At 37.4% G+C, this 15,696-nt stretch overlaps 1 protein-coding gene across 3 annotated transcripts in view; it reads right to left on the bottom strand.

Annotated features, from left to right (window-relative positions):
- The window catches only part of TDRD9 (tudor domain containing 9), an 83,995-nt gene that overhangs the window by 43,162 nt on the left and 25,137 nt on the right, over positions 1–15,696 (bottom strand). For 2 of the 3 annotated variants that reach the window (XM_065838818.2, XM_071809698.1), the window contains exons 3-7: positions 14,113–14,210; positions 13,382–13,603; positions 10,742–10,864; positions 8,884–8,964; positions 5,138–5,302 (exon numbers count right to left, since the gene is read on the bottom strand). In XM_065838818.2, the coding sequence (XP_065694890.1) occupies positions 5,138–5,302; positions 8,884–8,964; positions 10,742–10,864; positions 13,382–13,603; positions 14,113–14,210 (689 nt within the window). The remainder of the gene's footprint in view (positions 1–5,137; positions 5,303–8,883; positions 8,965–10,741; positions 10,865–13,381; positions 13,604–14,112; positions 14,211–15,696) is intronic. The other variant, XM_065838819.2, reaches the window with a different exon arrangement.

Below are 15,696 nucleotides of genomic sequence, written 5' to 3'. Positions count from 1 at the left end.
ATACATGTAGATAAATACCAATACAATATAAGTTATCACTGTAGCCAGGGACATTTAACAAGGATATAAAATGCAGGGAAAAGGCCATTCCTGGAAAGAAACTCAAAATGGAAGCTGAATGGCCTAGAGTAATACTTAAAGGATTCCACACACAAAACCAAGATACTCTAGGTTTCCCTGTAAAAGCAGCAGAACCTGTTTACCAGTTGTCCACATTTCACAGGGCTTAGATTTTAATTGAGCAGAAAAATCAAGAATACACATTTATCCCAATTCAGTTATCATAAAAGCAAAATAACATTCTGCAGAAGTTTTCAATGAACAAAAAAAGCAACTGAAAGACATACAGATAAAGTTGGAATGCATATGTGTAGTCATAATAGTCTAATTCATCTAATGTGTCCTTCAGTTGTCTCAAGTGAGAGAAAAATCCAGTAAGACAACGTAAACCTACGCATCCCAGTTTACACACTTCAGATACAAGCAGATGGTGTATTGGTTGAAAATAATGAACCACTGGAACAGCTACTTTGGTCATGAGAAAATAGCTATGTTCCAATGGAATGCTGCTGAAAGGTAAACAGGACTCCAGGATGAATCAGGAAAGGTTATTCTGAGAATGCAATGTGTTAGTGACACTGTACAAACCTGCCCCTCACTTTCAAGTCAAGTCAAAGTTTTCACCCAGCACAATTGAAGCCAACAGGTACTTGGTTTGTCATCCAGGGACACCAATGGGAAATGACAATGCATCTGCAATTCTTACCAGGTTTTAAGGGGATCAGTCAAAACTTGAACAGATGCAAATTATGACCACTTCGATGACCAGAAGAATGAAGAGACTGTTTTGTATAATAATAGCAAAGACTTACCTAACCTAACAAAGCAAAATGAATGCCAGAAAGAGGTATTACTGCTACCTATAAACCTATCAAAGAGTAAATAAGGATGTGGGAAGGAAAAGCATTTTAAGCTAAAACAAAACACTCAAACCCCTCAGTCTTGGCTCCAATCTCTCACAGTCTCCCAAGGTGTTCTTGGCAGAAAAGGCAGCAGGAAGCAGAGGAGTCCACTCCCTCGCTCCTTTCCCAGCTCCAGCGCTGGGACTGCATATTCACATCAAGTTCAGTACCAAGACTGTTCTAACATGATCCGAAATCCTTTGCCTGCAACTGTGCACATTTGACCTAGGAGAGGTGTTAAAGAGAAACCACAGAAAACTGAACTGTCTGAAGTAACTATTAAAATGAAGTTATTCTGCTATCAGTTTCCCTTTCTGAAGCAGCTTACAATGGAATCACAAAAGCACCACTGCCAGTGTTAATTTGGCAACAGAGATTTGGAGCCACTTCTGCTACTGCAACCTCAGTCCTCAGCTTTCCAACCCTTTCCAGAACAGCAGATTTTTAACATCATGTCAATTCTAGGTCACCTTGGTCTCTGCAGAAAGGCTCCTTTCTGAAAAACCTGAGAAAATAACCCCACTTTGTTCTGGTAGACGATGGATTGGAGGATTAAAAAAAGCCATCAGTAAGAAGTTGACAGTACACTTTTTCCACTCCTCTGACCCCCTGAATCAACCAGCCAGAAAGACTTCCCAGGTGTACAACACTGTCAATCCCAGAGCTCAACTGCATTTTACACCCACTGCAGTAATGCTTTTCCAATGAAGTTTGATTAGTCCATAAGAAACAACACACAATGTTCCAGCAGTTTGGGTAAGTAGTACCTTTTTTTTTCCTCACAATGCATGTGATAAGCTAAGGAATTTACCTTTTCTGGGCTGCTCGAACGTAAGATTTTTGGTTTTAGATTATCCCTGCTTAAGTAACTGTCAAATTTGTATTTTCAATTCTTTCAGCAATCATACCTTTAGTATTCTTTAACATTACAAGGTTGCCACATCACTCCTAATAAAAAGTAGTGATGTGACAAACAGCAATTCCAAAAGCCCAGTCAGAGTTGACTGAAATAATACAAGATAATCAGAATACCTTTTGACAGCAGCTCAGTGCCTTTCATCTGGACTCTGACTTCAGTTCTAGGGATCTGAAGGAGGTTTTACACTTGCAAGCCAAAACCAAGACTCTCTTCTTTTGTCTTAGGCAAGAAGTAGACACGGGATTTCACAAACATCTAGACTTCCTAATGGCTTACATTTTAAAAATCTGCTCAGAGAATTAACTAATGATCCAATTAAATATCCAGAACAACGTGCTTACTAAGTCCACTATGCCAAAAGAAAAACTATTTTTTATAAACCAATACTCAAAAATTAAGCAGTAGCACCTATAAATGACCCAATATCTGGGCAAGTGTACGCCAGCGCGACACTGAAGCTTGTTTCTCCCTTCCTTCTTATTTTTGTTTTTCTCCTACAAATGAAGCAATTCAAGCGGAAAGCTTTATTTTTGATTCAGCTACATGTCTATCTAGCTATAGCAAAGGGTTTACTGCAAACAGGCATACAGAAGAAAAAAGTAGTGACAAGTATTTCTATTCATCTTCCAAATCACAACTGATATCAGTGAATACCCCAATTATCCATGTCAGAGCTATTCAAAGAAAATTTTTCTTTTCAAGCATAGTTTTAAAACATTATCACCTACAGAAATGACTGACATGGCCAAGCCAAGAGCTATGCAGGATTTGTAAAATAATTGTATATTTATACAGGAACATTCAATTATTTCAACATTTTTGGAGAAGGGTCCAAGTTTCATAACTCACAGCAAATGAGCCAGTTACAAAGGACTAAACCGATTCCAATCAAGATGCTTTAAAGAACAAATTATGATTTATGTCATCTGATTTTATAGTCAATAATTTTAAAATCAAAATGAAGCTTGGAACAATTCTGTTTATCTAAAAAGCAAGGACTTTTAACTTCTGTATTCTTTTATGTGAATTTTATAGGCTTTTATAGGCAAAAACAAAAGATTAAGAACCAAAGCCTGAAGCCTGTACCTCGGGCGGCTAATCTAACTGATTTTGATTTTAGCATGATGAAAGATGTGCCCTTGCTTCCATATGGCAGCGTTAACTCACTAACTGCCTTAACACTCGGGCTCTGCTTTCATTTTTACTAGGCTGTTACATAAATCTTCTTAGACCTTCCATGTTTTAAAGTCTTTTCAAAATAAAGCTACTATTCAGAGAAAATCTCCTCGCATAGCACTGTAAGAAGCAAGATGCGAAACCAAACATTAGGGCTTTCTAACTCAATTTCTTCTTCTTTTTTCATACATTTGAAAAAAATCAAGAGCACTTATGTGCCCCTGTTGTTGCCCAAAGGTATGAATAAGTTCTTGGACAATCATATTCTTCTACTAAACAACTGAATGGCTATTGCTAGGACAACACGACATAAAGAAAATGATGAAAACTTAAAAAAAAAAAGCTAAATGCTCATATACACAGAAAATAAAAAATACAAAGGGGCATAAGCACTGAAAGCAGTTCCTTTTGTTCGTGATCTTTGAGGTGAAAGGTGTGGCCGTTGACATTCAGCTCAAAGCGCAGCTCTGACAAATACAACCTGACTGAACTAGACTCCTTACTGAATTTCTTGGTTATCTTTTTGTTGTCACCTACCATCAAAATCTTTTACAAAAGCCATATATTACATAATCTCCTCCATATTTTCTATCTGAGCTGCCATACTTAGGTATAAAAACTGACGAGCCAAGCGCTACATGCATTTAGTTTATTTTTTTGGGGTGCATTAAAACTTCAATAGTTTACAGCCTTTTATTTTAGCTTGCCTGTGTTCAGACATAACCAATGACTGCGCTGTGTGCAGCAGGAACAATTATCTTCCTCTGGGCTCCCCATAAACGACACATTTGTGTTATTTCTCTCGTTTAATTTCTTCAGAATTGAGTGATGAAACCAAAGAAATAACATTATGTTCACATACTGCTACTTTTTAAGTGCATCCTCTTTTCTTCATTGTATTAACATTTTAACAGTGTTCTAAATTATCAAAATTGACCAGCTATTACTCACATGCCCCAGTTATTTTTAGAGTGGTTGTCACTACTAAAGCCTGAATGCATTTGTTCTACTTTGCTTTAACCTGTTTATCTTGCCTAGGACCATAGTACTGAAAGAGTTCAGACACTCAAGTAAATTCCAATGCAGCTTTTTTGCAACTGTAAAACAAACTCCTCTTATAAAACCACAGATAGCAGATTAATTCAAATCTACACTTACTCCTTCATTATCTGTCATCTGTGCAGATACATGCTGTACAACAGCACATGGGGAGCTCTACAAACAAATATACTGCACACTTTATAAGCTGAAGATTGACACAGCAACTCAATCTTTGACATTATCACCCTCCTTAGGCATGGGAGCAGCAATTCTCCACTGTAGCCACATGGGCTGCTAAGTGGCCTCCAGGGATTTGGTGAAATATCTATTATTCTGACATATTTTCACTACTCAAAATTATGTATTTGCCACAGTGGCCTATGCAGCTACAACAGAAATGTGTTCAAAACTACTGCAGAATAACTCTAGGACTATTTAAAAAACAACAAAAACAAAAACACAAACAAACAAAAAAACCAAACACCAAACGATGTTAGTTATAGTTGATGGAGAAGCCAGCTTGGTAACATCAAACTTCTAATTGTGCTTCTTTTCTGAGGACTTTCTGATCATTTCCTAGTTCTTTCTGCCTTTTTTACATAAGCAACACGAACCAACCAAGGAAATATTCCCCAAATTTGCCAGCTGTATTCACAGAGGTCTATAAGCCATCATATGTACCTTTCTGCACAGACTTACCCATTGCTCATCTTGGATGGAAACTACCAAACAAATGGCACATACTCCCTAAAATTCCCAACCCTTTTCATTCGATTCCTGCTACACGAAAGAAAAACAAGGCTGCTGGTCAGGACATTCCTGTTCTATCATCATACAGGGTGTTACAACAAGATGGACTAAATTTCAGAGATACAGGGATTATCAAATTGGGTCCACCTTTTTGAAACACCCTGTACATTAATTCTTACCTAGAGCTGTAAAATAAATCTGGATATTTTAAATTTTATTACACAGCTTTCAATTGACTATTCCAATTTCTTACTTAGTATGTCTGAAGAAATAGTTATATTTACAATACCTGGAAATGTACACAGTACTTTAAATCATCAAGATAATATTCTTCAATTTCATAAGGTTTGCCTTCCACCTTAAACACACAGGCTGGATTCAGACCGTCATGAACTGGAAGTGCAAAGTAATCTGCAAATTCTTCACAGTTGATGGAAGCAGACATCAATATTATCTGTTAAAAATAGCACAGCAAATGTACAACATGAAATTTAACACAAAATGCCATGTTACACTGGAATTTCCACTTATTCTTTATGCTGAAATGGTCTAATTCAGTTACTACAAGTACGTATCCTAGTAGACACCTTTAAGACAATCAAAGCTAAATGCTTAAGATTCCCTAGGTAGCACTGGAGAAAGGTGAGCACCTGTAGAACAGATCAGGCCAAATGGCTAGGGTAGACAATATGAAAAACTTTTTCATTTGGTCAAAGTTCAACCCAAACCCATATAGTACTCTTCTTTAAGCTTATGATCTCTACCTGGTCCTGAAAAGTAAGAACATATACGCTAATATTTTCAACTCCTGTTATACTAGTTAGATTAGCTGTCAGTGCCTTTAACTCCTTCAAAAGATTGGCTTACTTCTGTAAGAGCAGTAGCTGTAATTATAACCAGCCTTAAAAATGTTACTATGATTTTGAAATGTGTCAAATTTTCTCTCAGTTTCAACTAATTTATGCAACCTAAACCTCTCTAGGAACACACTAAGCTCCTTGCTCTGTTTGCTGACTCTACCAAGAATCCTAACCTGTATTTACCAAACCGAAGAATGAACAAACAAAAACAACAACAACAAAAAAAATCACGTTTGCTATGTGGTGACCTTATCGTTCAATTATTATGAAATTCAAAATTTACAGCTTTGTTGTCTTCTCCCCAGTTAGACAGCATATGTGCAGAATGGTGGAAGGGAGAAGAATGAAGTAAACCAGTGGCTATGGCTATTTACCCTCTATCCCCTCTATTTGGAACGCTGGAAGGCACTGCCACTGCTTGGCATAGGTAGCTGGAATAAACTAGAGAGCTTCACTGTGAAAAGGACAAAGAGCCAGGAAGTTATAATGAGATGTGTAGTGTTCAGCTGCTTTATCTTCAGGACTCCTGAGCCACTCTAAGCAGTACTTGTACACTGGGACACAGTCAGTCCTCTTTTGCTCTCCTGACCCCTCGCACGAATTCAAAACCAGAATGAAATAAAGCACCCTAAACCCATTCCTCTCCCCCTCTCCAAAAACAAACAAACAAAAAAGAATCAAATACTGGAGCATCCACCTTATGAATTGACAGGCAGGCAAGATAATGAAGCGGGAATTGTACCACTGTGCTCAGCTCCAAAGCATATGCGAAGGCATGAGGAATACATGCAGAGGGCATGCTAAATCAACAAGTCATTCAATAAGACCTGGGAAGGAGGAGAAATTTGAAAGGATGTAATTCCACAAATATGATACGAAACCAGTCCCACTACAGCACAAACTGCCTCATGGCTCAATAGACTGTGGCTCCCATATGCTAGGAAAATAGGCTAACTGTAACCTTGCCTGAGGGCTATTGAAACAAAATCCAATCGAAGTTACCCTAACTGCGGTTACAAGCAAGGAATATTAAATTACCTCTTATTTTAGACTATTTTTCATTTGTACTCTGTAACCTGCATGGAGTCCTTCCAAACTAGAAGGAAAAGTTCCCAACAAAGTGCCTGAAGGATCACATAACAAACCAAGAGTTTGATTTACTCCCAAAGTAGAAATTCAATGGGCGTGTATCCCCAGCATGGCAGAGGAACACACTGGAATGAAAGGTAATCAAAGCAGACAGCTCTTAAGATCAAGCATTCCAAAACCACTTGTGCAGCATTGATATGTCTAAAGCCCAACTGTATCATACCAAAAATATGCACAATGAGAACAATTTCTCACTTCAGTTGTCCCTGAATGGCAATTTGCTAGCATCTCTACAAACAGCAGCCTTAGAACAGTCAATCAAATGACTGCTCTGTGATCTAAAAGCAATAATCTGCACCAGTCATCTGCCAGAAAACTCGGTATAGTCTGTAAGTGAACCACAACGAGCAGGCCTTGTCCTCCATATGTCAGAATCACTCTTGCTGTCCTCTTGATGCAATGTTGAATCACCTGCAGCTTCTGTGGTCTGCAATGTCCAGATTAGGAGACAAACACCTCGTGTGTATTTCATATCGCCCTGAATTATAAATACTTCCCCCTCCCCAAACAGGCCTCATTGCACCCTTTGGTTTCATGAATCCATGGGGCCTTGGAGGACAATCTTGCATTTTCTAAATAAATTTGCCACAATTCTTCAAAAGGGGCTGAAAAGGGATGAAGTAGGAGACACTGGACTTAATGTATAAATTCAAACTGAATTACCTATTCCACTCTGCTAAAATCCAGCAATTGAGATCAAGAGTTCACCCCCTCCACCACAAAAATATCGAAAGAACCCCCCCCCGCAAATGTAAGATTGTCAGATTAATACAATATGCATTTGTCATCTGAAGAAACAACTGCAGAGAGGGATATAAAAGAGAGAAAGTTTTCTACTGACAGTTTTGAGAGATTTAATCAGAATCATAAGAAAAGAAATATTTCAGGAACCTATAAAAGAAAAATGTTTCCTGACAGAAAATAGGATAGGACCTGGAGGCATTCCTGCCATTGACAACAACCAGATAATCAGCACGAAGGGCAAATTTTTCACAAATGGAGTATGACCAAAATATTTGCTATTCTCAGCAGGCAGAGCCAAGTGCTAGGAAAGGCTGAATAGCTTCACACTACCGTGTACGAATTTAAAGACATGTGAGTTTTCTTATTGGCAAGAAAAGGGATAAAAAGCAAAAGACATGAAATGCACAGACACCCTATGCCAACTGGAAGGGCACCTCCAGCAGGTGAGAGCATGATTCTAATACCTAAAGACCAAATTATGTGAATTTGAATCAATGTGGTGGTTTGTACAGAAGAAAACATTCCCTTTGAATAGCAATGAAAACAACCAACACAGATTCAGGTTACATCTGTTTTGATCAGAAAAGTTTGCATTAACTGAAAAATTAACTGAAGCACTTAAGGGATATGTACAGTCTCACAAAATTTTCACACTCCCAAACAGCTGCACAGGAATATACCCAGTTACCCTAACTCTGTCAACTCTATTTCATTTCCTGCAATTCAAGATTCTATTAATTTGAGACCACAAAGACTAAATATGTCATGCTAAATCTCCACAGCTCTGCTTTAGTACAAAGCACAATTACCTAACACACAGACAAAAATCTCAGCCGTGTTTTACTACCAGTTCTGCCTAGAAACTACAATACAGCATTTCTGGCTTTTGCTCTTTTTCCAAATACATCGTCCCATTCAAAAAGCTCAGTATTTCCAAGAGTTAATGCTACCATACATATTTAACCAAGGATAAGCACTGCCCTCAATACGTAATTCTAGCCAAATATCCATCTTGCATTTTTTAGCCTTAAGCAGACTTTAGAAACTAATGCATTCTAACATGAGGAAAAAAAAAAAAACAGTCTCTCAGAACACGTTATAGCAGCCAGGAGAAGAATGCCCTTTAGCTTGCTTCTTATGAAAAGCAATAAAGTAAATAATTTTTTAGTAAAAAATAATGACACATTTTGAAGTAGGTTCTTTAAAACATGCCCTTCGTAGATCAAACACATGTAAAAATTTATTCTTGCAAGAAAAAGTATCAGAATATATTTGAACCTACCTTTACAGATTGTGAATTTGTACGCAACAGTTTACGGATCACCAAGAGCAAGAAATCCATTTCTTCTGTACGTTCATGCACCTGGAAGACATTATCCGCAATTATTTTTCATTAATTCATGCTCTTCTTTTTGACAATATCTTCCTTTGATAGTAAATTTCATGCTCTGTTTTCCTAACTTGGAATAATAATAGTTTCATAGAAGAAAATGCACCTTCTAAGACTGTGCATATTAATCACGTTTTAAAATCCCAACACAGCTTTTCAAATGACTACAGTACATTTTGTGAAAATCATATGCCACTATTAAGTCATTAAAATTGTAGAATGAGTAGAAAACCAGTTGTTAGCTCCAGCCACGAGTTCTACTAGAGTTGACAATAACAGCTGAGGTGATCCTGCAGATGGGTAAGTCAACAGTACTGGTAAGATCACAAATGATCCAGGCAGGGACTAAGTCAGCTTGTCTAACACCTAAGCAAATTGAATTGACTCCCTGTATTCCCAATGGCTTCTAGCTATGATCGAAATGCACAATTGCTTTCCAAAACACTATTTTCCACCCAATTCTTCATATATCCTAGCATCTGACTTTTCTGGTTGGTCCTTGCAGTTCACTAAATACTGCTTCTCAACATCAGTGATGATTATCATAAACCATTTTTTAAATTATTAATTTAAGTACATTAAGTGCAACAGCTTTTTACAGAGCTTAACATTCAAAGATCAACATTCATCCCCTGTAATGAGCATATTCTAACATAATATAAAGACATACTAATATTCAATACTGCCCCAATACAAAAAAGACATAGCTAGGGCAGTTTTCAGGCTGACAGCAAGACTTTGCTGTGACAAGTCACAATTTTCAGACTTAGGATTGCTTTGGTATGTTCCTAAATGGCTGCAGTACTCTAACAGGGCTGAAACCTGCAATAAGAACGGAGAACATCTGGTCGCTAAAGGGAGATTCTGGGTTATCTTTGTCTGTCTAAATGAAGTCCTAAAGTTTCTTATTACAGAAGTGCAACTATTTGCTAAGTATTTTCCAGTTTTTCAACATGCCATGCAGTGATGACAGCCTTCACTATTACAGTAATGATCTAAGGGTATACCAAGTACTGTCTCCCTTCCCCTCATATACCCAAGAATCAAAGTCACTCTCAGTTACAATACTTAGTTAGGAAATAGGAATTAAAACCAGCATTAAAAAAACAAAGTCCTCTTCTGTGCCGCTACATCCCACTATTTAGTCCTACACTTTACATGCGATTTACACTCATTGTTTTCGAAAGCACAATTTCACATCTGACTATATTTAGTGGTCAAATACTGTTTATCTCAGAAAATAAGCACAAAACCACAAAAATATACAAATCACAAATTGTACAGTGTATTTTCTTTAGCTTTTCAGTGAAGTGACTGCAGCAATGATGAATCCACATGAGTGGACTGCAAATCCATTCAGAAGACAAAGAATTTTCAGAGGGCTATTTTATTTTTTGGGACATCCCTGAAGAGTAAAGACTCTAAGAGCAGTAACATCCAAGAGAATAAAAACCAAGCGCCTCCTCATAGGCCTACCCAGAAATGATCTTGGAATCCAGGCAGTGGATCTTCAGAAGGTGTTCACAACAAAGGCCAAGCACTGTCAAATCCCCATCTCCCTACTCAGTTCTAAACTTCATTGCTCAAAGGAACAAGACAAGGCTATTTAAAGAAGTGTTAGCTGAGACAACTTACACAAAGCATCTTTACAAGTAGATGTCCGCATTTTTCTTTCTCTAGCATGGTAAGAGAGACAAAACAGAAGAAGGTTCTCTTAATATGAAATTTAAATTTATTTCCACCAACTTACTTCATCAATGAAAATGTGCGTGAATTTAGTTAGGCTTTTGGCACAAACGACTTTCTCAAGAAGAACTCCAGTTGTCATGTACAGCAATCTTGTCTCCTTTGTGGAAATGTTCTCTAAACTTACCTAATACAACGAGGAAAATACAGATGTGAATGAACAGACAGTTAATGTACCTACAGGAACGATTCATCTGAAATAACTCCAAAATGAAATACAAGCCCATGAGAATTATTCATTCAAACTTGTAAAAGATTGCACAAATGTGTTTTTAAAGCCCAGAATCAGTTAACTCAGGAAGCAAATGTTTTCTTCGGGAGAAATTAAAAAAACCCAGAAGTTTATTCCATAAAGGATCAAAATTTCTTGCTGGGGACTCTGGCTTGAGAACTCTTCAAAGGTTTCTAAAGGTACATAAGTGGATCTTTCCACTAAGAAAGAGGAAGATTTTGCCAAGGCATAATTTGCTTATCGGACAGGAGAAAAGTAAAGAGGTGTACGATATCATCAAGACCCAGCAACTCATCCCTGAAAGCTCTACAATCCTATATTCAACAATGGATTTTCATCTCTAAAATAATTCTGTAACTTTAGCTATCTCAGGTGCTGCCTACCTAGGCAGGCAGGCAGAGCCATGACCATCTTTTCACCTTCCACATTTAAAAGAGCCTAGAGCAGACAAGCTGTCACATGCAGGGACAGGAGTTGGACTTGATGATCCTTGTGGGTCCCTTCCAACTCAGGATGTTCCATAACTGTTCTATTTCTGCTCAGTTCACACAGTTACTTGTAAAACAAGCACCACACATCCACATACAGTGTCCTGAAGAGGGTTTGGAAGCACATCACTGTTTAACATCTTTACGACTCATTACCCTAGTGAATCAATTTAGCAGTTTTATGACTAGGTATCAAGCCATATAAACCACTTTGTTTAGAAACTACTTCTTAAAAACACAACATACATAATCCACAGTAATTTTACAAGGCAATAACTGGAAATTATTAATAGTAACTTAGTTAAGAACTGAGATGTCAGATCATAATTCCTATGTAGTTATCTAGAATGTTGACCTCTCAGAACTGAAATTTCTTTAGTGAGTGATTGAGCATAAAGAGTAGTTTTAATTCATCTTCCAGTCTTCCTGTGGAAAACTTAAAACTTCAGAGCAGTCTAAAAACGGGGCGGGGGGGGGGGGGGGCATGTGCAAAAAACTTTTCCTATTATACCATTTGTTAAACATTTACCAAAAGAAACTGATAATATTTGATATTTAGACAAACAGCAGCATTCAGCAGGGATGACAAAGATCCTTTTGATGCGAAAATGAAGCTGATGTATCTGTGTAGCCCTGTAATGTGGTATTACTATTATAGTAACAAGTTATAAGCTTTGTAGGGAGGTTGCAGGGCCTCAGGACTACAGGATGTCAGGTCTGCTCTCTCCGAACTTTTCTTGCTCCACCTCTACCTTTGCTTTACTTGGTCTGTGACAGCAATTTACTGCAATGTAAACAGGCCTGGTACATAGCAGAGACCTTGGGAAGTGGAGACACAGGATGCAGAGCAGAAGAAAACAGACATGGGATAACAGATGAGGCAGGAACTTCGCACTGTAGACCCCATGCGATGAACAACTCTGTAATGGTCAGTTAAAAATAAACCCCCCTTCAAATCTGGACAAAATTGTTTCTATGGGTAACAATAAGAAAGCATCTAACATATATAAATGGCCCCATATGGAGTACATTTGGATGTAACCTGGAGCTGCAGATTAATGAAGAAAAATAAATATGTAAATGCATGTTAGAAAACATATTTATATGACCTTATGTGGAAGAAAGAAAGGAAGAGACAACAAGAAAACAAATAGAAAGGAAGAACCACCAACATGCATTCCTCCCAGCAAAGGATTCCAGCAGCAGACAACTCTCCATAACCATCCTGCCAACACCACTATGAACCCACCAGTCTCAGGACCCAGAGAAGCTGGTCCACAGATGGCTACTGTCAAACCACCAGTAAAAGGACAATCACAGCAGTTCACTGTGGTTAGTGGCAAAGAGCTGATTAAAGCACCGGTAGCTGTGTCAAAAGATGAAAGTGGCATCAACCTTAAAAATGGAGAAATAGACCTGAGTTTCAAGCTGAGTTTGACAAAATTAAAGCAGGAGGTAAAATTATGAGGAATAATTAGTTCAAGTTTTGCACGTGTTAAGAAAAATAGGCCAGGACATTCATGAAACCATCTGACCATAAATGCATAGAAGTTTGGACATAGCTGACAGGTAAATGTAAAGCCAAACAAATCAAGAATGTTAATTAAAGATTTTAGAGGAAAAATGACAGAATACAGTTCTCCTGCAACAATTTCAATGATTAATAATATAAATGAGTCCAATTATCAGAATGCAGACAATTAAGTATTTCTGTTGGAATCTCCCTAGCATTTGTAGTTGTTCAACATTAAAACTTAAACATTTAATTATGAATGTTTAATAGAAGATAGCTAGAAAAGGGAATTCCACTTTAAAAGCAGATTGTCTAACATATATTCAGTATACTAGATATGCTTACAAGTATTGGAGAAAGAAGATAGAGTACTTTTAATGTGTTTTTAAATACAATTAAATTTTCTTATACCTGATATCCTACAAGTTCACCAAGTGTCCATGATCGTTCCTTGCTAATCCACCTGGCAATGCTGCTGGCACCAATTTTCCGAGGCTGGGTAACAGCAATGTTGCAGTAGATCGATCGCTGAATGCAATAATCCAAAATATATTGTGGAATCTGTGTACTCTTACCACTGCCAGTTGCTCCTTGTACAATCACAACTGAATTGTTTTCTATCAGAGACACTATCTGAAACAATTTTTCAAGAAAACTCATAAGTCTACAAAACAACTCAAAACAGATTTCAAAAAAATATTTGAAACATCAGTAGCTTCCAGGTCACATATAGCACAATGTTTTACAGAGACTTGATTTTTTTTCTATCATCCACTAGGCATCTGTAGATAACTGGACTCCTAAAACACATTAGAAGGTCACAGAAAAGAACATGGCCACACACTCACCTACGTATTTTACATGAATACCTATAAAGAGCAAATATAACAGCAATGCTTCTTCCTCTAAGAATTTTTATACAATGGTTTTGTACAATGAACAAAGGTTTTCTACAATGCTTAAAACAGAAACAGAGGTTTCTTTCTGGAAAACAAAACAACAACGCCATCACCACACAAAAAACACAAACCAAAAACCACACACAAACCAACAAAAAAACCACCACCACAAACAGAACCAAACCCAGCAAAACAAAACATGACTTTCAGCTTTATTCCATAATGAAAGTACAACAAAGTTACCTCTTCCCTGTGTTTGGCTATGGGCATATTCACACCTGCATGAGTAGTCACTGACACAGAAGTCCAATCACTTGATTCACACTGAGACACTGAAGTATCTAGGCACAAAAATAACCAAGAGTAAGTTATTTCAATAGAGAAAGGGGAAGACCAGCAGGAGAATATGATTGTAGGATTTGGAAACTTAACTACTACCAAATATCAATCACATACGAATATTCACAGAATCAATACTTCGTAATAGGTTGAAGAGATATTCTCTGTTCATGCAATTACTGTTTTACTGTTTATAACCCACCGTTCGTGTCAAGGAGGTACATAATTATATAATTCTACATGCTTTTATCTCAATAATAAAAAATAGCATTTTTGTATAGTTTGCATTACAACTGCCGAATCTACCTGTTCCAAATAACTTTTTGACAATACTGAAAAATAAATATCATATTCATGTACCCACGTCTTGTTTCCCTTAAAGCCTATTGGATCCACAGTACAAAGTAACCCAATCCATCAGTACAAACACCACTTTATTTCTACCACTTGGCATTTAAAATGTGTCTGGTAAGCACCATGATGACTTTTCAATGTGATACAACATTCTGCAGTCTCTTTGCAGGAATTGATCTCTGTTAGCACTGAGAAATACACAACAAAACAAACAAACAAAAACCAACAACTTACAAGTGCTACCATGAGTTTCTGCTCAGCCTCCTGCTGTCGCTTTGACCAGGAAAAACAGAAGAGTGACTGAATGGTTGTGGAGGCAGGTGGAGATGGGGAAAACCACCTCAAGACTTCGGTAAGCTACGATTTTTGCAAGCTACAATTAGACAATTTGGCTAAAAAAACCTCCCTATACCGAAATAAAAAATGGAAATGCTTTCTGTTCTAAATGGGTTTCATCAGATACTATGGTGAAATTGACTTACTTATTTGCATACAAATAATAAAAACTGCAAGAAATATACACAGCAGCGGGAAAGAAATCTAACGTTCTTTTTACAGACGAAATATTTGCTGTAAAATAAAGGCTACAAACTAAATAACTGACCACACAGTTACAGCTTCCTTCCTTGGGAAGGGTTTCTAACAGTCACACAGCAGTGAAGCAGAAGCTGGCAAAAGTTCTTTTGTTCCTGTACCACATCTGAACGTGCTCCAACCCACCAAATTGTCTTTAAGTGTCAAGGAATACAAAATGACTTATTCCCACATTAAAACAAACCCCCAAAATCCAGACAGTTCATTAAGGCAGTTTCATAAAGCACTAAAAACCAGAGTTCTCCTAAAGCTGCACTGTCCAACAAAAAAGGTTCTTTACCTGCATTCTATATAATACAACAGTTAATCATTGCACAGTGATTAACACCAAAACACATACAAAATGGAACTTAATATCCATGGAAAATATTAACTGTCCTCTTTAAAATACTTTTGGTCAAGTTTCTAAATATATTCCCCAGGAAAATTCATATGTAACGTCCTGTCACAGCAACACTGTACCAAGGCTGACTTGGCTTCCCTCTGGCACAAACATGTCACTACTGAGACATCAGTGGCTCTGCAGGATTTGACCAACGC

This window comes from Patagioenas fasciata, chromosome 5 (genome assembly GCF_037038585.1).
Source record: "Patagioenas fasciata isolate bPatFas1 chromosome 5, bPatFas1.hap1, whole genome shotgun sequence".
Taxonomy (NCBI): domain Eukaryota; kingdom Metazoa; phylum Chordata; class Aves; order Columbiformes; family Columbidae; genus Patagioenas; species Patagioenas fasciata.
Note: the sequence above shows the minus strand (reverse complement) of the source record. Positions and strands in the feature narration are given on the sequence as shown.